Source organism: Xyrauchen texanus, chromosome 9 (genome assembly GCF_025860055.1).
Source record: "Xyrauchen texanus isolate HMW12.3.18 chromosome 9, RBS_HiC_50CHRs, whole genome shotgun sequence".
Classification (NCBI taxonomy): domain Eukaryota; kingdom Metazoa; phylum Chordata; class Actinopteri; order Cypriniformes; family Catostomidae; genus Xyrauchen; species Xyrauchen texanus.
In genome coordinates, this window is record NC_068284.1 from 7,793,214 (window position 1) to 7,819,408 (window position 26,195).

Consider the following 26,195-nt stretch of genomic DNA (forward strand, 5'->3'; position numbering starts at 1 on the left):
CCCGCGTTTTCCTTGGGTAAGTTTCGGCTGCCCCCCGGTCGCTGTGTGTAGCAACTCCACCCTCGCTGAGGCTGGATCTGCCACTGCGCCACTTCCACGTGTCGCCTAAAAACACATGTGATGTATTCAACACCGTACCTCCCCAGTTGGGCAGGGGTGGTCTCCGCAGGGTCTTTTCCCCCCTGGAAAAATGGGAATTGGGTAAGACCCCCTTCCCTCAGTGCGTGTAAGGGCCCCGGCTGTGTATTGCTCTATGCGAGAAACATAGAGAGAAAAGAGGCCCAGCCAGGCTTGGCCCATTCCCAGGTTGGAAAGCGTCGCCTTGTTCCCCTGCCTAGGGTAACCATAAGGATTCCGACATCTTTTCTGGGGCATTGGGGAAGGGTACTTGCAGTCTGACACAGCTGGTCATATTGCACGTAACAAATACCTGCCCGCTCCTGTGTCAGCAGAACACGTACACGGCTCAGCGCATGGCGGATTTAAATTGGACCCCTAGTGTCGCTTCTCCGACACAACGTGGAGAGAGCGATAGACGGGGAACGTCTAGGTTACGGATGTAACCTCCGTTCCCTGATGGAGGGAACGGGACGATGTGTCTTCCCGGCCACGTCGCTGAGCCGAACCGCTGTAGTGGCCAGAACCATTTCCGGCTCCTCAGAAAAATCCTGAATGAACTCTAGTATTTGCCTCACCTTTATACCCGTATGTCCGGGGGCAGGGTATGCAAATACTGACTGCCAACTTCTCATTGGCCATTTTTTCAATGGATCAGAGGCATATTCAGCGCTCAAGAGAGACCCCTAGTGTCGCTTCTCCGACACAACGTCTCGTTCCCTCCATCAGGGAACGGAGGTTACATCATCTACATAACCTAGACGTTATTTCTCCTAAAACATTAGATGGCAGAAAGAACACCTTCCTAAACCCCTGTAGCACTGTAACAAATTGTTTGACATTAGTGTGAAGGAATTGATTTGTTACAATGGGCATGCAAAGTGGGCCAAACACTGTTAATGTTCTACAAGCAAAATTAATCAGAAGTTTGTAATATAGTTATACACTTTGGGACCACAATAAAACAGGTCCACAGAACTGCCGCTCACTGGATGTTTTTTTTTTTAATTTTGGTACCATTCTGAGTAAAACTAGTGACTGTTGTGCGTAAAAAATCCCAGGAAAACAGCAGTTACAGAAATACTCAAACCAGCCCATCTGGCACCAACAATCATGCCACGGTCGAAATCACTGAGATCACATTTTTCCCCATTCTGATGGTTGATGTGAACATTAACTGAAGCTCCTGACTCTTATCTGCATGATTTTATAAACATCCAGTGAGTGGCAGTTCTGTGGACATAAATGCCTTGTTGATGAGTGAGGTCAACAGAAAATGACCAGACTGGTTCGAACTAACAAAGTCTACAGTAACTCAGATAACCACTCTGTACAATTGTGGTGAGAAGAATATCATCTCAGAATGTTATTCTGAATGTTATTCTGAGATGCAGGTTGGTACTGTTTTGGTTGCACAAGGGGGACCTACACAATATTAGGCAGGTGGTTTTGATGTTTTGGCTGATCGGTAAATATCTGTGTGTGTATATATGTGTACATATATATATACAGTATATATATATAATGAATAGACAGTGAGATTTGAATGTTGGTAGTGTTGTCCCATCTGACTAGTTCCCTATGGGGTGTCTCTCGTTTCTCTCCCAACTCCTCATAGTACATTGTGTTTGAAGCTGGACGTGAGCCTCTCCGTGGCCACCAATCAGAAGAGAGCGTTTACCAGGTACTTTGTTAAGCCCCTCTCCTTTCTGCCCACACCTGTACAGTTATCACAAAGAAATGGGCAGGGTTGCCTTCCATTTGAATGTCACAAGTGGTCTTATTGTAATTTTCTATAAAATATTTACAATATAACTTTTGCAATAATTTGTCAGTTGAAAAATGATTTGCTCATGCTTTTCCTTAGAAGTCTACAGTATAGACTAAGTTAAAGTAATAGCTCACCCAAAACGCTTCCGCTTCTGCTTCTGTTGTGATTTACTCACCATTATATTGGTTCTAAACCAGTATTATTTTCGTTTGTGGAGCACTAAAGGAGATTTTTTAATGAATTTCCCAGTCCATCTTTTCAATACAATGAGAATTGATAATGACTATAAGGGCACTATTTTAAGAGCACAATGTCATAAGTCATACACGCAAAGTCAATGGGCATGTCCATGAAGTTTTGTTATTTTCATGCAAGCATGCATGCGCTAAGCAGTGTTTGGAATACTGCATTACTAAGTAATTCATTACTCTAATTAAATTACTTTTTCATTGAAAAAAAGTAAAGTTAGGGATTACTCAAAATTTTTCAGTAATTAAATTACAGTTACTTCTGATGTAATTGTGTTAAATACTGTATGACTATAGAACAATTCTATATAAAACAATAGTGAATTTAAAATAGAAATTTAACATCTAATGTTAAAATCATCAAAAGTCAATCACTATAACTGCCATTGTATTGAAAAGATAAATATCTTTCCTTTTGTGTTCTGCATAAGAAAGAAAGTCATACGGGAATATGTGGAAGAGCATATTATGAAATTATTTTCCATTTTCGGTGAACTATCACTTTAAAACCCCTGCTTAAAAACACAGCTTAAACCAGCGTAAACTAGTTTGATGGGTTTTTTCTGTTGTTGCTGATTTAAGCTGGATTAGCTAGTCTCCCAGTCACCAGGGATGATCAGCTGACAAGTGCCCCAAACCCCTACAACTAGCCAACAGACCAGCCTGACCGGGCTGGAAGACCAGCTAAGACCAGCAGACCAGTTTAGGTTGGTTTAAGATGGGGTTTTTTTTTCAGCAGGGATCAGCAAATAACCAAATTGAAATATTTTTGTAGCACAGCAGAAGCCTTGTTTTGATAACTTATTATAATTTTGTAGGTCCCATCAAGTCAGCAGAAAGAAGGAATCTATGATGTTCCAAAACGCCATTGTATGACTGTAGGTGCTTCCAACCTTTCCAACCCTTCCTTCCACAAACAAACCTCTCAATGTTCCTCCCCTTCATCATATGGAAAATGTTAAGGATTTTTTGCATTCCACAGTAAATGAAAGCTACTTACGATAAAAAATTTTTTTATAAGAATTTCATAGTTTTCACAAATAGTATAGAGTTTGTTAAATGTATAATCATTAGATTTACTAAAAGAACATTGGAGAACCAGGCATACATTGCAAAATCCCAAAGGGATCTATATCAGTCGCAAGAGAGGCTTGCTTTCACCTGAATTAATCTTTTACCATCAATCCATTTCGCAGTGTTATTGCTTGTCTGTTCATTCAGTCGGAGTCTTTCGAGTGCTTGGAGCCGCCCTCACATAAATCTCAGTTTACCTTCCACAATGTTTGCCAAACACTGATCCTGCCTCAATCTATGAACACTCAAGCCTTAAGTTTGATTTGAGGGCTAATCTAGTTTTCTTTATAAAATTAACAATGTGTTGCTTTTCGTTTTCTCCTCTTGCTCATACATTGGGTTCTGACTGTTCGCACATACTTTTAAGTACTCATCCACCTCAAATTCATACTCTTTGTGTTGTGCTTAAATGTGTTGCCTGATTTCCTTCAGTTGTTGATGTTATGCAGTCATTCATTGTCAACTCTATCAGTCTTTATATATGCATTTTCAATTTTACAGTATTACTTCCTGTTAATCCACCACTGAATTGATAGCAATCAATGATTTATTAAAACACTAAATCAAAGACCTGTTGTGAAGTGCTCATTGATTTTGTGCAGATACTCCTGCAGCATGGTATTAAATCTTATTTTATCTGCTGTCTTGCAGAATATAAACCAGTTTGATCTCTTTGGTGACATGGCCACCCCTCCAGACATCCTGTCAGTAAGTCAACCTGAGGAGAATATTAACAAATCATGTGTTTTGTTTCAGGAAAGACCAAGATGAGAAAAATCTAAATCTAAAGAACATTTTTATGAAGAACGTTGTGTACGATTTTTTAAAATATATATATATTTTGTATTATTATTTAGCATGTGGGGGCAAAAAATATATTTATAAAATCAGAATATGTATTTGTACATTTTAATGTATAGTTACAAATACTGAAAATATATTAATACACCTGAACTAGTAGCCCCTAAGAAACATGCAAAAAAGTAACTTTTTTTAGACCAAACAATGTATGTCCACATATGTGGACAGTGGAACTAAGTTGGGAAATTTTAAATAATACCAAAGTCAGATTTAGCTCCCTAATTAGGGAATGACTTAACCTCCAGTGTGCTGTCTGTCTGGACTGGTCTCAGAACAGTTTGAAATGCAGCTTATTTTCATCCTAACTCCATATAACGCCTCTGAAAGCAACATTTTCCAGCTTTTGAATGCATCCATTGATACTCAATGTGATAATGCACAGTAAATAAAGCATATTTTAAGGAAAATGGGCCTATAGTCCACAAATGCAGTCATTGTGTTTAACAGTGTGTCATTTTGATGTTTTTAAAATGGCATATCGGATGAAACTATACTCTACTCTTTTTACTCAAACAGATTTTAATGTAAAAACATAATGGGGTTTCGTACCAGATGTAGTTTTGTTGCCTGTTATCCCAAAGACAACTCAGCTGGGGTCAGAGGCATGTTGTTTTGTCATGTGACTCTGTGCCTCAACCTTTAATAACAGCCTAGAGTCTCCTGAACTGAGATCAGTCAGCTTAAATTAAATGATGCATAGTTTATAGCGAAGACAAAACGTAATATCCACACATGTGGACGTAGGGTCTCAGGAGGTTAAAGTAACTTTTATAATTTATATTAAACTAATATATGCCATTTCTGCAACTTTGTTGCTGTCAGGTTCCTGTCATCAGTCTAGTCTTGTTTTTTACTTTTGTTGCAGGATCCTGACACTCTATGTTCTGTTTTCTCCATGTGTTTCTCTTTTCCTATAAACACCCATATATAAATATAGCTATATATAATTATAAGTCTGAATATACATAATGCAGTGCTGTTTACATTCAGGTATGTTCAGTATTCTGTTCTATTTGCACACTGCTGCTATTTATATAATTATGAGTCCATATTTTACTTGCACTTTAACATGATTGTGACCTCCTCAAATTCCACTGTCAATGCAACAGTTTTCTAAAAATAGCAGCAATGTGTGGCCAGTGCTATTCGGATGTGGGTTCAAACAGTTACTCTGTAAATCCCCAGAATATTTTCATTCAGTGTATTGTGAAAGTGTCATCTCAGTGTATTTTTTTATATGTCAACCATACATATTTTATTATGGTACGATATTGACAATAATTTGAGGACACAAATTACACAACAAAAATTACTGCATTGTCATCACAGATGCCATCGTCACCTGCTAACACACTGGATCTTGGGAGGAGACGACGTCAGCAACCCCCAGAACATTTCACCCATTTCAGTCCACCAGCAGTGCCCTCAGGTAACCTTCATGTGCCATTTCTTATCATTAGTAACCCAAAGACACTAAAACAGAGTGCACGATGCGTGGTGTGAAAGTGTGAGAGTGGGCAGCCGGGGGAGTTTCAGGTACCCACCTTGGGAGTTTGTGCCCTACACAGACTGCGTAATATGTATATAGGGAGTGGCGGTACTGATTGTAGTGAGCTCATGTGACAACAATGTCAGACTGATCACACTGTGAATTTAGCATCATGAGGTTGAAAGTGTTGCTACTGAAATCGGTCTGTGCTCACTGAAATTCAAACCACTGCCCCCAGTGTTGTTGAACGTATGGGCATGTGTGAGATTTCATTTATGGGTGAAATGTCCACAGAGTGACGCCAAAAGCTAGTTGTATTTTTATTTGTATATGATTTGCAATACAGTAAAAAGGAATGCCTCAACCCTGAACCCAGTGGTTCCGATTTTATTTTTTTATTCATTATTTTGGTCCCCCTTTGGGGGAATATATCACGCCCCCCTTTGAAACAGGAAAAACATTTGTGGCTTTAAGAATTCCTTTTTTTTTTTTTTATCCCTGAAACACAAGAATGAGGGATCTTGATTTTGACTGTCAAGCTCCAAAACACATACAGTAAAAGCACCGTAAAAGTAATCCATATTAATAGTTAACTATATTCAAATTCTTCTGAAACCATGCTATAGTGCTGTAAATGGTCTTCACTTATATAGCACTTTTTTAACCTTAGAGGTTACCAAAGCACTTTACACTGTGTCCCAATCACACACACTCATACTCATACAATGGCGGCAGAGCTGCCATGCAAGGCGCTAGCCTGCCATTGGGAGCAACTTGGGATTCAGTGTCTTGCCCAAGGACACGTCAGCATGTGGAGTCACGTGGGCCAGGAATTGAACCACCAACCCTGCAATTGGCACCCGACCCACTCTACCACCTGAGCCACAGCCGCCCCAAGGTGTGAGGAACAGACTGAAATTTTATTGTTAATTCACCTATTTACCCAATCGAATCCCACTGGAGCGGAAGAAATCTGCTTTGCCCGCCCACAATACTTAAAAAGCTGCTTTTCTAGGGGCTTGTTTGTAATATGTAAAGTGAATGTGTATTGTCTATTATTCTTTTCTGTTCATGAGCAACATTGTTGAGAGGGTTACTTTTGAAATGTATTCACTACAGATTACAGAATACATGCTGTGAAATGTAATTTGTAATGTATTCCGTTAGATTACTCAAGGTCAGTAATGTATTCTAAATACTTTGGATTACTTCTTCTACTGGTAGATTTTTTCACTTGTTTTGACTATAAAAACTCAAAATACACATGTTAAAAATACATTCTCTGAAAAACCGAAATATCTTATACAGTGTTGTTTCTAAAACAAGATAATTCTAATTGATCTTGTTTTAAGGATTTTTAGATATTTTTACAGGAAAACAATACAAAAATGATTATGAAGAATATGATTTTTACCCTAATATCAAAGCTCTTTCTAGAAGAAAATAAATTATGATCTAATGTGAATTTTCTTGATAAAAAATATGATCGTGTCTGGTAACACGTGCATGTAAAATGGCTAGAAATAGCATTTTAGCTTAGCGTAAAGCTAACAATTTACACAAGGTTTATTTCGATTTCTTCTGCTCCAAACTTACTTCAAATGTACTTCTCTGTCTGCTCATATGAATGTAACACATAACAAGAAAGTGTTTCACTGCTTCTCAAATGCACTTTGGATCACATCATTTATATGTGTAAATGTTTTTCATCTGAAAGGACTAAAATGCAAAGTAATCTCTTCAGTAAACCAAATACTTTTTGAATGTAACTGTATTCTAAATACCAATGATTTAAACTATACCTGTAGAGGAATACAGTTACTTATATTTAGTATTTTAAATATGTAATCCATTACATGTATTCCATTACTCTCCAACCCTGATGAGCAATAATTTCATCTTAAATATGTTTGATAACAGTTGGAAATTTGTCAGCTTTATTTCTGAATGCCTAAATATACAAAGAGGGTTGATCTATTTTTTGCTTACATAGCCACGCTATTGCTTCAATGAATGCAGATTTGAAGTCTGTTTGAAGTCAGAATAAAACAATGATGTGATTAAAGCTCTGAATCCACCAGAAACTTCAGCATTATCATCAGACTGTGAAGCACTTATGACAGACATCACTGCTTTCAGTTCACTGTTATTGGTTGGTGTACCCGGCATTTCCCAGTTCTCATTTCAGATCTTCGCACACAGGATTTGCTGTAGTGCCAGGCGAATGTAAAAACAAGGCTTTAATGAGAAAAGGCAGAGGAAAAGACATTTCCTACATGTTCTTGCATGTATTGTCACACATTTTTTTAATGTGTGAAAGTGAATAAGACTTGAGAACAGGGCAGTCTTCCCCCTTATAATACCTTCATACTCCCCAAGAACCACTGCCTTAACCTAATGTAATTTTAGAGCAAAAATGCAACCTCTGAATCACATTAACCATTGTTTACTGTATGTAGCCAATGACTTGTACTCAGGAGGAAGGTTATGATGATTATTCTTGTTTCTCAGGGTATATGACCATGGGTGCTATCCAGGCTGCTCACTGGGCTCAACAGTCCTTTGCCACCCAGGGTGCTCCAATGGCCTTTGGGGTTCAGGCACCATTGCAGATGGCCCAGATGCTTCCTGGAGGCCAGCCTATGATTTGGGGTCAGGCCAACCTCTTCCACTCTCCAGCCACGGGCCAGCAGCAGTGGGCTTTCGTGCCAGCACAGACAGTTGGTATGGGAGCGCATCCAATTCCAACAGCTGTACTTCATGGTTTCGTCCCCATAGCAACCATGCGGCCCCACTCCTGTGAGCCCCCTGAAACATCATCAACCATTACGAGTCCTCAGCACTTTGTTGCCTCTACCCTGCGGCGTAGTGGATCTAAACACACCCTGAATGAGGATCCTCCAGAAGAGACGATATCCGTTCACATGCACACTGGACGACTGGAAGCTGCAGCAGACCCCGGACAGCTTTCTGAGAAACAGGAAGTGGATGAACTGGATCTTTCACAGATGAGTTTGACTCCAGGGTCATCGATATCACCATTCACGACTGACTCTTGTGAGTTCAAATCACTCAAAACACTTATAATTGTTGAGCGTAACTGTTGGAGATCCTATTTGAACCCAGAGTGATCATATAGCAAGGGTGTAAAGTTCTTATGTTTAGTAATGAAGTACAGTTACTGTACTAAAGTGTTATTTTGGGGAATTTCTACTTTACTTGAGTAATATTGAAACCGAATACTTGTACTTTTACTCCGTTAATTTTCTAATGAACATAAGAAACAAATTACATTTCTTATTAAAGGCACACTCATTTTTTGTTCCTTTAAATCCTAGCATCATGGATGCCGCATCTCACAAATGGTCTAGGTTACTGATGCTATTGCAGAAATGCATTATTTACAGTCAGTCCAGAGTTTCTGCTAAGAACTTTTGGTGCCGACCAACATTTGACCAAGGCAATGAAAAAGTTTGCCAGGCAAATTGGAAAAAATCCAGTCATCTCATTTCGGTGTTTATTTTGCAATGTAAACATGATGGACTATGCATAATATTGTGATACATGCTAATTTATGGCACATTCAAGTCAACTGAACGATAAACGTTCGAAAAAGAAAGAAAAATGTCCGTCATGGAATAATGATTGAACAATGTGGCAACACTAAACTAAACAGCAATTTCCCACATATCTTTCAGTGTATAAATAAATATTAAAATAACAAATCATTTGATTATATAATATAATTTCTCTTGGCTTATTTCCTTGGCTCTTTATTTTTATGACATAAAAGTGCATTGCTGCCAAAGTCAAATGTGTTCAGTGATTCTCAACATCTTGAGGTTCACATAAGCCTGGTGTCCTTCACTCCAGTAGATGGAAACGCAAGGTTTATATGCAATTCTGAAGTGAGAATCTTCACTGAGAGCAAGCAAGATGGGAATAACACAGGCTGCTGTTAGTGTGCGGGACAGTCTTCGGATTAGGACTTTGCAAGCTTTGGGAAAGTTTAAACCTCCGTGGCAGTGAAGCGCTGTTATCAATGCATGGCATCACACTGTACACTTGTGGGAACAATAAAAGGGGTTGCTGATGCATCGTGCTAATATTTTCACTGGACATTGTGGCATCCTCCACTATATAGGCACGTAAGATCAGAATTTGTGCTTGCAAATTGCATTCAGCTGCGATTTTTTTTTAGTGCGTTTGCGCCGTTGCATCTGCAGATTTCCATTTGTGAATCTGGCTCCAAACTAGCGCAGACAGTGCATGCAAAAAACTTTGCTTTTATTTGCTGCATTTCATTCTTAGTGAATTTGCCTTTCGAGCGAATCGTTCTCATTCACTTCCATTGTTTTGATGTTGAAAAACTTTAGCAAATCAGTTGATTCAATGATTGGATAACTCATAATATGAAAGTAGTTTATTTGTCACCACCGACTGGCATAAATATGCAATATCCAGAAATACTCACTCAACGAATGAGGGAAAGAAATAAAAATGAACATCCCCACCACTAATTGGAAAGTTATGAACATGGAGAAGGGGACAGATACAAGTAGCATCCCTGTGCTGTAGGACTGTATTTCTTGGAACATTACTCATCCAGTCAGATTCTAGAACCGGAACGGAATGTTGTATAATGCTATATACGTTTGTATCCTTAGCCACTCATTTGATTTTCCTTATATAGGTGCTACTCCAGGTAATGAACAGGAAACCACATCCCAAGCAGCAACCCCCTCAATAGAGCCATCACTGCTTGAGGCAAGAGACAACTCAGGCCATTTGACAGAAGGATTGGTAATAGTTAATGTATGTTTGTTTTATGAGAGATTGCTTTGTTTTTAATTGAATATATTTCTAATCAGTTTACCCCACAACTACCCAAAAATCACTGAATGGAGTTTTGGTGTTTGACACAGTTCTCCAGAAACACCTTCATGAATTTGCCAAACGGCGTGACAACACTTTTCCTTTTTGAAACAAAAATGTAATGTACAAAATGCCTTGAAAATAAAACATCAACTTGTACAAAGAAAAAATTCAGTTCTACCTATTTCAGTTTTACTGAATTTTAGCACCATGGATTTTTATAGCACATATACACTCACCTAAAGGATTATTAGGAACACCATACTAATACTGTGTTTGACCCCCTTTCGCCTTCAGAACTGCCTTAATTCTACGTGGCATTGATTCAACAAGGTGCTGAAAGCATTCTTTAGAAATGTTGGCCCATATTGATAGGATAGCATCTTGCAGTTGATGGAGATTTGTGGGATGCACATCCAAGGCACGAAGCTCCCGTTCCACCACATCCCAAAGATGCTCTATTGGGTTGAGATCTGGTGACTGTGGGGGCCATTTTAGTACAGTGAACTCATTGTCATGTTCAAGAAACCAATTTGAAATGATTCAAGCTTTGTGACATGGTGCATTATCCTGCTGGAAGTAGCCATCAGAGGATGGGTACATGGTGGCCATAAAGGGATGGACATGGTCAGAAACAATGCTCAGGTAGGCCGTGGCATTTAAGCGATGCCCAATTGGCACTAAGGGGCCTAAAGTGTGCCAAGAAAACATCCCCCACACCATTACACCACCACCACCAGCCTGCACAGTGGTAACAAGGCATGATGGATCCATGTTCTCATTCTGTTTACGCCAAATTCTGACTCTACCATCTGAATGTCTCAGCAGAAATCGAGACTCATCAGACCAGGCAACATTTTTCCAGTCTTCAACTGTCCAATTTTGGTGAGCTCTTGCAAATTGTAGCCTCTTTTTCCTATTTGTAGTGGAGATGAGTGGTACCCGGTGGGGTCTTCTGCTGTTGTAGCCCATCCGCCTCAAGGTTGTGCGTGTTGTGGCTTCACAAATGCTTTGCTGCATACCTCGGTTGTAGCGAGTGGTTATTTCAGGCAAAGTTGCTCTTCTATCAGCTTGAATCAGTCGGCCCATTCTCCTCTGACCTCTAGCATCAACAAGGCATTTTCAGCCCACAGGACTGCCGCATACTGGATGTTTTTCCCTTTTCACACCATTCTTTGTAAACCCTAGAAATGGTTGTGCGTGAAAATCCCAGTAACTGAGCAGATTGTGAAATACTCAGACCGGCCAGTCTGGCACCAACAACCATGCCACGCTCAAAATAGCTTAAATCACCTTTCTTTCCCATTCTGACATTCAGTTTGGAGTTCAAGAGATTGTCTTGACCAGGACCACACCCCTAAATGCATTGAAGCAACTGCCATGTGATTGGTTGATTAGATAATTGCATTAATGAGAAATTGAACAGGTGTTCCTAATAATCCTTTAGGTGAGTGTATATATATTGTTAAGAAGCATGTTGCCATTCTATCTTCTTTAAAAGTTATGAATGTTTTGTGATACTTATACATTTTTTATATTTATGACTTCATGTTTATTATTTCTGTGATTCTAATATATTTCAAATGTCTGTTTGAGTTTCTTATAGTGGTGTGTTTGTCTTACAGGAGGTCTGTTCTCAAACTCTCAGCTCTGATTTGATGCCAGTAGATGCAGACTCTTCACAGCTGGATGTCTGAAGAGAGATTACTTCTGGGTGGGTTATCGCTGATTCATCACTTCCTACATTAACCCAAATGATGATACATCTGCTATTGACAGTGGTTACTGTTTACTGTTTATCTCGCTGGAGACAAATCTGAGACCCAGGAGACTTGAGCAAAAGTCTCCATTTGTTTTCAAGTCAAATCAGACATGTTTTTAGTATAAAGCAAACAAATTCCCAAAAGTCAGGACTGCTTTTAAAGTCAGGTAAGGATAATATAGCAAGTGCAGTGGTATACATATTAAATAATGTAGGATCATTTTATTTTTTTATTGTTTTTTATCCCCCTTTCTCCCAATTTGGAATGCCCAATTCCCACTACTTAGTAGGTCCATTTGGTGGCATGGTTACTCACCTCAATCCGGGTGGGGGAGGAAAAGTCTCAGTTGCCTCAGTTTCTGAGATAGTCAATCCATGCATTTTATCATGTGGCTCACTGTGCATGACACCGCGGAGACTCCCAGCATGTGGAAGCTCATGCTGTTCTCCGTGATCCATGAACAACTCACCACGCACCCTGTTGAGAGCGAGAACCATTAATCGCAACCACAAGGAGGTTACCCCATGTGACTCTACCCTCCCTAGCAACCAATTTGATTCCTTGGGAGACCTGGCTGGAGTCACTCAGCAAGCCCTGTATTCGAACTCGTATCTCCAAGGGTGGTTGTCAGCGTCAATGCTTCCTAGGCCCCCTTAATGTAGGCTACATTAAGACAAAACACTAGGTAAAATATATTATCCTCCTGAGACCCGAGCATGACTGATGTGTGCATTTTCTATCTCCCTTTTTTATTTGTATCTAATAACACCTAATAAACATGCAAAAAAAAAAAAAAAAAAGAATTCTAGACAAAATAGTTTTCCTAAAAATTACAAAATAATTTTTAATTATTTAAATAATACCAAGCTATAGAAAGTCTGTTTTTTTTTTTAAATCAAGTTGTTTATTATGTTTCCAGGAGTGTTGGATATTCAAGTTTTTGAGATGTTACAGACATTACAGCTGAAATTAGCATAATGAATTCTGATTCAAAATATTGGCCAGCATTATCCAATCACTGCCAACCATGTTAAAATAAAATTATACATTATAAATGATCATTGTCCCATGTCTGACAAACATGTTTAGTGGTCCAAACATCATCTGCAGCCTGAATCTGAAATTTTAACTGGATTTTAGGAGTGAATACACTTGACTGCACAGCAGGGGCGAGGCCAGAAATCTCCAAATGAGTGGACCTTGGTGAAAGAGGGTGGACCTCTATTCTGTGCATAATTTAATCTTGAATGTAATTGCCCCTTTCCTCAGCCTTTTGAGTCAATATTCGCTAGTTTACACTAATACTTAGTTGCATAATTACAGGTACAATAAGAATAATATATTTTTAACAATTGTTAAGTTTATTATTAGAAATGTACGTGTCGTGGGTGCTGAGGTGTGGGGGTATTCGGTGATGCTGCTGGTTGAAGAGACACTTGCAGGTTATCTCTCGCCTGGCTCAGCATCATCGTTAAAAAGACCCACTCTCCCCAGAAAGCCGTGCAGGACCACCTTCATGCTTGTGGGGAAGGCTTCTCAGGCAGCAGGTCAGGCTGGTGCTACCCTGCACACTATGGCAGTGTTACAGGCGTACCAGGCTGATCTGGTCAAAGGGGCCATAGAACATGTTCCCCTTCCAGAGAAAGAGTCAGGTTATTACAGCAGATACTTTCTGGTTCCCAAGAATGGTGGGGGGTTGCGTCTGATCTTAGATCTTCGAGGCTTAGATCTTAGATATTGCATTGGTTGGTATAGAAATTCTGCCACAACACAGGAAGTTCTTGAGGTTCGCTTTCAGGGGCGAAGCCTTCCAATATAGGGTTCTTCCATTTGGCCTAGCCCTATCACCCCGCACATTCACAAAATGCATGGATGCAGCACTGGCTCCTTTGTGACTCCGGGGCATCCGCATTCTGAATTATATAGACGACTGGCTGATACTAGCACAGTCTCAAGAAGTGGCAGTTCAGCACAGGGATATCATCTTAGCTCATCTGGTTTCTCTGGATCTGAGACTACTAGAAGAAGTTATGCCAATAAATAAGATGGTGCAGTGCACATAATGCAGATCCAGTTAACTGCCAGATTGTTTAAGTTCTGGACTTTCTGCAGGAAAGATTGTCAGCAGGCACATGCCCCACCACTCTCAGGGTTTATGTGGCCGCTCTATCGGCTTGCCACACCTTGATTGACGGGGTGCCGTTGGGGAGACATCCTCTGCTTACTCGCTTTGTTCGTGGAGCCATGCGACTGAAATCTCCTGCTAGGACCAGGATCCCTTCATAGGACTTGAGGGTCTGGCTGAGACCCCCTTCGAACCTCTAGAGTCAGCGACTGATAAACTTCTGACTCTCAAGATGGTTTTTCTTATGGCAATTTCTTCTCTAAAAAGAATTGGGGATCTACAGGCTCTGTCTGTCTTGCCAGCCTGATTAGATTTTGCCCCAGGAATCGCTAAAGCAATTTTGCACACTCATCCTGACTACCTGCCTAAGGTTCCTTTCTCAACTGTACATCCGGTCACTCTCGAAGCCTTCTGCTCCCTGGCGTTTTCAACGCTGGAGCAGGAAAGACTTCACAGACTTTGTCCAGTCCCTACCCTTCAGATTTATGTCCACCGCACTAGCCAGTGGCGTAAGTCAGGGCAACTATTTGTTTGCCATGGGGGCCGGAACAGGGGGGCGACCGCCACCAAGTAGACTATGTCGCATTGGGCGAGGGACGCTATTGCCCTGGCCTACGAGGTGCGCAGTCAAGCTTCACCAGTAGGTATCAGGGCTCACTCTACCAGAGAGGTCGCCTCCTCTAAAGCCTTGGCTAGAGGTGTCCTTCTGCAGCATGTTTGTGATGTGGCAGGCTGGTCCTCTCTAGAGGTAGACCGATTAATCGGCCGGCCGATTAATCGGGCGATTTTTTTTGCATTTTTTACATAATCGGCATCGGCCAATATCCACGCATATCAAGCCGATTATTAGGCAGGTGCATCTGTGGGCAGCCTAGTGTTGTTGTGGAACACGTGTTCGACGCACACTGCCCCTAGAGTCATTTTCCAGCAGAGTGAGCAGACCTCATCCAGTGCCTAAGGAAGGAGCTAAGTTCCTTGGAGAAAACAGTAAGGGTTAAATTTGTATAACTTCTTTAGATTTAATTAAAAACTTTTGATATGTTACTGCCAACTTCAAGAAAAAACGTGACAAACGCGATAGTTGACATGACGTTCGGCTACTTTGGATATTGATGGCGTAGTTGAAGTTGCATTATCACAGCAGAAGGGTTGCTATCATGTCACAATAAGTAAGCAAGAATTTTTCAATTACAGACAGTGAATCTGAGACTTTTATTTGTTCTGTTTGTGTGTCTTATATTTGAGAGGGTTGTCACTCAATGCAGAGAAATAAGTAATAAAAAAGATACCAGCGCACTATAGGCTAGTGAAGGACTGGCTTTGGTAAGCTTGGACGTTATCGGTTCTGCTGTCGGTACTGGAGAAATTAAGAAAATACATTCTTTATTGCTATAAAGAGAAAGTTATTTTATCTCGCCAGCCATTTCTATGTATAATAATATGAAACCATTTGTCTGTGATGCAATTTAGCTATTCGCAGTCAGAGAGAGAGAGAGTGAACTCGCTCACGCGGTGCCACAGCGAGCACAAAACGAGCCCTGCTTAATGAGTGACAGAACTAAACATTCAGACATAGCCTGGTTTAGATCTGTGATTATTAGTCTGATTTTATTTTAGATTTCGCCTTCCAAAGATTATAAAAAGAATATTTATACATAAGCCACATTCTGTCTAGCACAACTTCCTTCCCTTCACTGGGGTGCACTGACATTTCTCCCTAAAACTCAAACTTAGCGTCAGAATCAGCACGATCGGTGATTGTTGTAAAATGCTACTGTTGCTAAATTGCAGGACGCGTTTAATAATAAAAAGAGCGCAAGAGATACCGTTCCCAAGGCGGCGTGCGCTCCGAAACACACCACAAAGAGACAAGCAAACTATAGGCTACTTTGGGTTTCATGCGTCTAAGCGATCAACTATACACAAAAATATGTCAAAACGACCGGCTTGGAGATTCACTTAAACACAGTTTATGTCTTAAATGGACGTAGTTATGGAAATAGTTGGGGAGAAAATATGCTGCATCAGGAGTCTATTAGATCTGAACTTCGGTCTTAAAGGGAAGCTGTCTAATTAAACATGTTGACGATTGAGCCATTACTGCGAATCAAACAACAAAAGGCAAAGAGAAAATCACTTACAGCTCTTGAATGAATAACTTCTGCATTAATAAGCATTAATCTATCTATGATAAACTATGCAGTGTTATTTTACAATTGATTACTTTATTAGATTTCTTTTTAGACCACACCTGAACAGTAATGTTAGTAGACCTTCCTGAAATTAAATCACTGTGCCTATATAACGTTTATATTTGTGTAAAAAAAAAAAAAAAAAAAAAAAAATATAACAAAAAGAACCGTTAAGAATACGGTTAAAGTACCGGATCGATAAACGGTATCAGTAAGATTGTAATACCATTAAAACCTTAACGATACCCATCCCTAGTTATGCCTGTGCTTCTTTTGGATGCTCTGAATATTGGATTACGTGTCTGGATTGCCCCTTAATTAAAGCTGCATTTGGATCTCAACCTTCGTGTCTCGGAGCAGTTCGTAACACCTGCTTTGTTTATTTAATATATTTGTTATACATTATTTATACAATATGTTTTTACATTATACATTTTTAATTTTAAGTGTACAAGTGCAGATTGGTCAAGTGTTCAATAAATGTATTTGTTGAGAAATGTTGTCTATCTTAAGTAATTATTTGTGTTACATTTTATCTTTCAAATAAAAGGTTCAAATAAGAGGTTAAAAACAAGCACATATCGGCCAAAATAAATCGGCAGCATTAATCGGCCATCGGCCGACCCGGATTTCAAAAGATCGGCATCGGCATCGGCCTGAAAAAACCAATATCAGTCGACCTCTAGTCCTCTCTGTACACATTCATAATATTTTATAGTTTGGATGTTCATGCCACTCCGGGCTCTTATGTCCTTGAGTCAACATCACAAGCTCATGTCTGAGACCTCTCGCGCTCTTGTGAGCACAGCTACACAACCGTAAAGGGTCCGGACATCCACAGTGCCGTGGCATGGGTATTCTCGTTCCCAAAGCGCTAAATCAGCGCAGCATCAAAGTGTAGCTTTTTGACAGGGAACGTCTCGGGTTACTTAACTGTAACCCCTGTTCCCTGATAAAAGCGGAACGAGATGCTGCGCTTCATTGCCGCACTGGGATGCCCCAAGACTGCTCTTCAGACAAAATACCTGACGATGCACCTGTGACGAATCTATTTATAGCCCAGCTACAGGTACAGCCAATGATGTCACCAGCAGAGGCTATAAATTCTGGTAAATTTCATTGACATGATGCACACATATTCACAGCTGGTCACTCCTAAAGTTGTTCCCAAAGTTCTAAATCAGCGCAGCATCTCGTTCGGCTTTTATCAGGGAACAGGGGTTACAGTTAAGTAACCAGAGACTATTTGAACCAATCTTAAGTCCATTAAGTGCAACATAAACATATCTTTCTCGTATCTTTCTCAGTTTATCAGAGACAAAGGGACATTGAATAAAATATCTTAATATATTTTGATCATTGGAAGCCAATGTACACTGTTTAAGAAGATAAATAATTATGAAAAAAACCCATATTGAAATCAATTGGCTGTCTACGCGGTCTGCACATGCAACGTGATAGGTCTAAATTAGGTCTACAAATAAATCAAAATTTACATAACACACAATGAGGTATAACATTTTATTGGCCTTATTTGACAATCATAACTATTATAGCAATAGAAAGATTATCTTATTAAACAGATTTCTTATTCATAGATATATGAGTAAAGTGACCCTGCAGTTTAAACTTAAATAAATAGGCCTAAATAAATAAATAAAATAAGTTTATCAAAAGGAGGTTAGAGTGAGTGTGCAATGAGAGATTCCCTTCATTCAGTTTGAAAGGGTCTATAAGTAGTTCAGTACTGATGTGCATCTGTTCAGTTTTTGAGATCCCCTTATTGTGATGTGATGCTCATCGGGTACATTCAGGGCTGGGCTATTAATCTGGCATACCGGGCATTTTCCCGGTGGGCCGACACACTTTGGGGCTGATCAGGGGAAGACTGGCCATTGGGAGAACCGAGGGGTCCTGTGGGTCGGCCGCCAAAGGGGCAGAATGTCTGCGATAAGCATAAATGAGCCTTTGCGTTATGCAGAACGGACCACAAAATGGCACCGCGATATGCAGACAGCAAACAGTTCTTAAGTTCTTAAGTTCTACTTTATAATGAGCTATCTACACTCACCTAAAGGATTATTAGGAACACCATACTAATACTGTGTTTGACCCCCTTTCGCCTTCAGAACTGTCTTAATTCTATGTGGCATTGATTCAACAAGGTGCTGAAAGCATTCTTTAGAAATGTTGGCCCATATTGATAGGATAGCATCTTGCAGTTGATGGAGATTTGTGGGATGCACATCCAGGCCACGAAGCTCCCGTTCCACCACATCCCAAAGATGCTCTATTGGGTTGAGATCTGGTGACTGTGGGGGCCATTTTAGTACAGTGAACTCATTGTCATGTTCAAGAAACCAATTTGAAATGATTCGAGCTTTGTGACATGGTGCATTATCCTGCTGGAAGTAGCCATCAGAGGATGGGTACATGGTGGCCATAAAGGGATGGACATGGTCAGAAACAATGCTCAGGTAGGCCGTGGCATTTAAACGATGCCCAATTGGCACTAAGGGGCCTAAAGTGTGCCAAGAAAACATCCGCACACCATTACACCACCACCACCAGCCTGCACAGTGGTAACAAGGCATGATGGATCCATGTTCTCATTCTGTTTACGCCAAATTCTGACTCTACCATCTGAATGTCTCAACAGAAATCGAGACTCATCAGACCAGGCAACATTTTTCCAGTCTTCAACTGTCCAATTTTAGTGAGCTCTTGCAAATTGTAGCCTCTTTTTCCTATTTGTAGTGGAGATGAGTGGTACCCGGTGGGGTCTTCTGCTGTTGTAGCCCATCCGCCTCAAGGTTGTGCGTGTTGTGGCTTCACAAATGCTTTGCTGCATACCTCGGTTGTAACGAGTGGTTATTTCAGGCAAAGTTGCTCTTCTATCAGCTTGAATCAGTCGGCCCATTCTCCTCTGACCTCTAGCATCAACAAGGCATTTTTGCCCACAGGACTGCTGCATACTGGATGTTTTTCACTTTTCACACCATTCTTTGTAAACCCTAGAAATGGTTGTGCGTGAAAATCCCAGTAACTGAGCAGATTGTGAAATACTCAGACCGGCCTCAAAATTGCTTAAATCACCTTTCTTTCCCATTCTGACATTCAGTTTGGAGTTCAGGAGATTGTCTTGACCAGGACCACACCCCTAAATGCATTGAAGCAACTGCCATGTGATTGGTTGATTAGATAATTGCATTAATGAGAAATTGAACAGGTGTTCCTAATAATCCTTTAGGTGAGTGTACATGCTGGTTTGGGAAACAGGCATTACTCCATCGTAAAATAACAAACAAAGATCGTTAAGATGATCGTAGTAATTTAAGTTGCAACATATCGGGAAACACAGCGTTGGCTATTTCCCCAAAGATGGAATCTTTAACGTCTGACAACTCTCCTTTGGCTTACATTCTAGGCTTCGTTGAGATGCTGCAATTTCCCAAAATATTTATTTTTTTAAGTAGTCTATGTAAAATAAGAGGTCTGGTGAAAAATGCGAGTCAGCTGTCCTACAGAGTTGTGGAATGTTACATTCAAATGGAGGCTAAAGAGTAGACAAGCGCAGAAGAGAAACTTCTAGTTTAAGAACCATTTCTGAGGTTAAAGCTACTGAATTATGTCACGTATGACAATTTACCTGTCGTCCCAATCTCCTTGCATCCTGAAATGGTCTGAGATCATATTCAGTTATCTCATAGTATTCCTGCACATTCCTCTCAGATTACGAACAGGGAAGAAATAGTGAGAACTGCGTGCATATATGCACGTATTCCGCGAGACACTCTTGCGCTGCGCACGTGTGCGGCAACGCGCCAACAAACCTCTAAACATACAGAAAATCAGTGGATACATTAACTTGGTGCTAAGCACAGTAAGCGGATCTGTTTACAGGCATGAATATAGAGAGCTGAAGTGAACTCAAGCAACTCGGTGAGAAGCGTGCCGCAACCCATTTCGGTTCACCATAATCATATAAAACTTTTTATTTGAAAAAAAATTCTTATTATATTTATAACAGGAATATGATGATTATCTTGCATGTGAGCTATTTTGTGAGCGACAATCTAGGTGGACCAATGCCTCTGTGGCCCTTATGTGGCCTTGCACCTGCTGCATAGAGAGCTATAAAATGCTCATTCGATCCCTATTTAGTGAATGACTTGTGCTGTCTACACTGATCTCAGAACTGTTTGAAATGCACATTATTTTTATCCTATCCCCATATAATGCCTCTTAAAGCAACATTTTTCAGCTTTTGGATGAACCCATTGATTCTTAGTGTGATAATTCACAGTAAATGTAGGATTTCAATGGAAAAGTCAGCTAAAGTACACAATAGTATACATTGTGATAAATCGCAAAAAATGTAATGAAACTAGAGACTCTTTTGGCTCAAACATGTTTTAATTTAAAAACTTAATGAGGTTTCTTTCTTTATGTAGTTTTGTTGGCGTTACTCCCAAAGGCAAACTCTGCTGTGATCGGCACCATGTTGTTTTATCACGTGACTCCGTATGTCGAAAGTCTAACCCATTACTGACAACACAGAGTTTTCTTAACAGAGATCAGTTTGTTTAAATTAATTAAACATTTTGCTTTGCATATAGTGAAGCCAAAATGTCTACGCAGGGCCCAGGAGGTTAAATAATATTGTCACGATTCACTGTTGTCTGGCCTGTGTTTCTCCCCTGTCATCTGTTCCCGAACTACACTTCCCATAATTCCCTGCTCTCATCTCTGCCAGCTGTCCTTCATTGTCCTCACCTGTGTTTCATTTAGTCATTATCCTTTGTGTATTAAGCCCTGTTGTTTGATCATTCGTTGTCAGTTGTTGAATGTGTTTAGACCTACCGTGTTTTGCCCGTGCCCTTCGTGGATGTTTGATTTGCTCCCGTGTCTACCCGTTATTTGTACTTGTTTATTATTTCATTAAAAATCCTTAGCTGCAACTAGATCCAGCTCTCTTGACTTCCTTCAATTGTTACAAATATGAGGTATTAGCGCATTATGTAAATATTCTAAAAAGAAAGAATGTGTTCACAGCTTCTATATTATTTATCTGCTGCATATTTGCATTGAATTCAGTGTTTTTCTGCGTGAGATCAATAATAGATAGAAGTTATTTTGCAGGTTAATTAGTGCTACCAACACACATTGATCAGTGGTCAGTCCATTTCCTTTGCAGTCCAAATACATATAAATCAGACTTCTCTCCATAAAAATAAAAATATATCATCCGGTGTGAATAGATCTTGAGGAATCCATTGCTTCTATTCAAATTGTCATTCACATTTCCACTAAATATTCATCTGGGTGTGAATAGGCCTTAACACTGGAGTCATTAATTAAAACCTCTTGAACAATTACATTTCTGTTAAGAACTGTTTGCTATTGTTCTTAATTGCCGTTTCCTCACAGTTAATGTGCATGTACAGTGTGTGCAGATGGTGCATCAGTAAACAGACCCCTGCTGTCTCACACTGTGTGTGATTTGTGTGTGTGCACACTAACTCAAAGTCTCCATTATATTTCTGGGCTGAGACGCCGTGCATCCAACAACCTCAAACACTGATTACTTTTGGATCTCAAACATCATATGTAATGAGCAAAGCCAATTGAAGGATCTCATTTAATTAAACATTTGAAAGGCATTGTTTTCACTCAGACTTGAATCCATCAAACCTCAACCAAACCATATTTCTGATTCTTGAGGCCTTCTCAGGAAATGGTGCCATTTGTGCTACATTTGTCCCCATGAATTAGTACTTTTATATTTGATCAGATCTTTGCTGTTGTTGTTTTTGTTGATGCTGTCTGTCTGTGTGTGTGTGTGTGTGTGTGTGTGTGTGTGTGTGTGTGTGTGTGTGTGTGTGTGTGTGTGTGTGTGTGTGTGTGTGTGTGAGCATGTATTTATCACTTTGTGGGGACCAAATGTCCCCATAAGGATTGTAAAACCTGACATTTTTGACTTTGCAGGGACATTTTGTTGGTCCCCATGAGAAAAACAGCTTATAAATCATAATAAATTATGTTTTTTGAAAATGTAAAAATGCAGAAAGTTTTCTGTGAGGGTTAGGTTTAGGGGTAGGGTTAGGTTTAGGGGATAGAATATAAAGTTTGTACATTATAAAAACCATTATGTCTATGGAAAGTCCCCATAAAACATGGAAACACAACATGAGGGTTAATGAAGGTCAAATTTGGTGCTTTTTCCTTTTCAAATGTGATTTTAAAAGTTATTTTCTGTAAGATTTTAAACATTATATCAGACAATTTCTTTAAAAATTAATACATTTGTATTATTATTATTTATGAAATTGTTCATTATTTTAGTAAGGTTTAACAAATAACTTCAGGACACAAATATAAGTCTATAAATATAAAAATATTTTTTTGTTTGTTTTGTATATATATATAAATTATGCATATTTGATAATAATACATGTAATACCCAAGGAAAAGTTGGAAACACAAGGTTGTTGACACATCAGAAGGCATCCCCATGAAGAAAGACGATAGAAAACCAGTTAAAATAAAATAGTTGCCGGGATTTTAATTATATTAAAATGTATTATTTGCATTAGGTTTAAATTGCACCTGCCAAAAATAGTCTGGTGGAAACAGAAATTAAAGACAAACTGTTGCAATGTTGAAGTGTGTAAAGACAGTGTGGATGTGTTTTTTTATCGAACCCGGGTTCGAATCCCCCTTTTTGTCCCACTTCTTTTCCTCCTGTTTCCTGTCTCCACTCATAATGTTTTCTTTAATACTACTTATAATAATACATAAAAATGGATATAAAGGTTGATTTCCTGCAATGATTAGGTCACGGTGAAGGTTGGGGAGTTGAGAGAAAGGTTTGATCTGGGAACAATGAACCATGATTTTACTATAGTAATATTAGAGTAACAATGAAGCCACAGTTTTAATGCGGTTAATCATGGTGTTACTACAGTAATATGGTGATAATGTAATCACCATGTTTAATTTTGTGGTTACTATGATTTTACTACAAAATACCATGGTGATACTATGGCATAATGTAGTAAAAGCATGGTAAATCTTTGTTAAGTAAGATTAGGGTTAGGTTTAGAGATAGAGGCTGATGTAGCATGTCTGTGGTACTTTAAATAAACACACTGCAGTGATTCTTTATGTTAGTATTTAATTAGGAGTGCGAAAAGCATCCAACACTATTTGCACTATGGTTCAAAGAAGATGCCTTTTGTTGCTATTTACACTTGGTGCGAAAAGCCTCTGCTTTTTTATTGTTCCTGATATTCCGAAAATGGCCTATAATGACAACACATCTTTAAAGTTGGCCTTAGCTATTCATTTTAAAAGTTATTGTTTACACACATGTTAATGAGGGACACAAAAGGCACAGATTTCATAGAATGACCATTAATTATATATATATATATATTACAAAGCACACCAGAACTGACTGATACTGCCAAAATATACTCCAATATCTATTCAAATAATAAGTATATGAATTCCAAATTTCCTGTAATGGGTTGAAACTATTAGGGTAGGCTCAAGGCTAGAACAAGTATCAACTTTTGTTACCTTACAGGGCTGTTACCACACATAAATATATGGTTGGATGTAATAATTTAGAATCTGTCATTGAAAATCTAAATGCAGGGTTCCAAAATGACATGATTAGTTACGGCACTGGCACTTTTTAACCTGAGGTGGGAAAATACGATTTCTTGAAAGTTCAGCAGTAACATTTTCAAACGAAAGATAAATTAAAAAATATCTGACTCAAATGGCACCATTTGCTGAGAATGACCCCCTTATTCCTTTGTGGCTGTCCTCACTTATCGCTCACGTGGTATTTGGTCATTTTTAAACTAAATACATTTTCTTCATTTAATACAAATGGTTTCCTTTATCTGAGCAGTACAAGACTTGGTGACTTTTCCTCCATTTGCCATCTGAACATACAAAATAAATTGGACTTGATTCAAAAATTGTTGGACATTTGTAAAAAAAAAAAATAAACAATCACAAATAAATCCATCACAATGCTAATCACACACACATTCAGAAAAGAAGGTGTGAGACGATAACACACTCACAATGCAGAACACACACAGAACAGGTCATCAGTAAGTGGAGCTCTACAGACATCTTTTCATCATATGTTGTACATGTACAAGTCATCTGTTGATTTTCAGCTGATATCTCACAGACACACACACACACATACACATACACACCCACACACACACACACACACCACACACACACACACACACACACACACACACACACACACACACACACACACACACACACACACACACACACAGGTTTGCAAAATAAATTTGTACTTGAAATTGCTAAATGTTTACTCAGATTCTTCTGTTTTATACTATGATTGAATTTCAGAATTTTACAGTTCATTTCTGTTTCTTGATCTTAATATGCTTGACATTATTTTGCATTTACTGAGTTATGAATTTTATATGTTTGAAATAAATTACTGGTAGAAAAATGCTTATTCTGTCTTCTAATTGTAACACCATGGTCAGGTTTGATTGCAAGCATAATGACATTAACTGCAAAAACTGATCAATTTTAAAATTAACCTTATTAACCTTAGAATTTAAAATATTACATTTTAACCTTATTTAGGTTACAACAAGCCATCAGACTACACAGTAGTTTGCTGCAGCTTTCTACTGGCTGTTATTGGCATGACTTGGTTTTCAATTCATGTTTATATTTTGTCCAGCAGATGACAGCAATCTGCCTCCAATTTATGTCACATTCTCATATTTTCTTCATGTTTCAACTTATTGAAGTGTAGGTTCTGATTTTTTTTTTCTTTAAAAAATGTGCTTTATTCTTTATGCAAATTCATGGTAAAATAAAATAAAAAAATACATTTAAATAATATCAAAATAGCATAAAATCCCAAAAGAAATGCATAGTTTAAGAAATTGTATCATCACAAAAAAGGTTTACAGATCTAAACCTTCCAGTCAAAAATGACCGCAAATACCAAAGGGAGGTGCCATAAGATGGTTAATAAGAAGAGGAACTTAGCATGGACATATGAGTATTTTTGTTTGTGAGTCCCTGCAAACAATAGATTTCCTGCATAATTTATGATGACTAAATACTATTTGTATTCTCATCTTTAGGAAGCGTTACACTGGACATGCAGGAGAACACATGGAGAAGCCAAAAGTCACATGAACATCAATATAAAATAACTCTGTAATGAAAGCTCTGTGGAATATTTCACAAACTCTTCAATTGAATGACTATGACAGTGGCTGAAAGTCCATTTTATAACATGACAGTCAGTTTAATAGACATAGATGGACTAACGGGTGACATATTTTAAATAAATGAAGTGCACCTTTCATTTGACTGTCTACCAGTAGCCGCCAACCTTGCAGACTACATTAGAAATAATAACACTAAGCTGTTATATATACTGGAAATTGGATCAACGAGATCAAAGTGTAACTGTGAATTTGATGGACTATGACAGTTTATCATATTTTTCAGTATCTGCAGAACTGCTAAAACATTTGTAATCACAGCAATTCTGTATTTAAGCTTTGACCAGAAGTGATTAATCACTTTGACTGTGAAGGTTGCATTCTAAATTTGGAGGAGCCAAAATAATTGTTTAAAAACTT

The 26,195-nt window shown here is 38.9% G+C and overlaps 1 protein-coding gene across 1 annotated transcript in view; it reads left to right on the plus strand.

Annotated features, from left to right (window-relative positions):
• LOC127649012 (disabled homolog 1-like) overlaps window positions 1-25,765 on the plus strand; it is a 51,785-nt gene extending 26,020 nt beyond the window's left edge. Inside the window, exons 8-15 of the mRNA XM_052133896.1 lie at window positions 1,736-1,801; window positions 2,955-3,014; window positions 3,862-3,918; window positions 5,401-5,500; window positions 8,072-8,617; window positions 10,254-10,375; window positions 12,061-12,149; window positions 25,689-25,765. Of these exons, the coding sequence (XP_051989856.1) occupies window positions 1,736-1,801; window positions 2,955-3,014; window positions 3,862-3,918; window positions 5,401-5,500; window positions 8,072-8,617; window positions 10,254-10,375; window positions 12,061-12,132 (1,023 nt within the window). The 3' untranslated portion in view covers window positions 12,133-12,149; window positions 25,689-25,765. The remainder of the gene's footprint in view (window positions 1-1,735; window positions 1,802-2,954; window positions 3,015-3,861; window positions 3,919-5,400; window positions 5,501-8,071; window positions 8,618-10,253; window positions 10,376-12,060; window positions 12,150-25,688) is intronic.
• The last annotated feature ends 430 nt before the right edge of the window (window positions 25,766-26,195 follow it).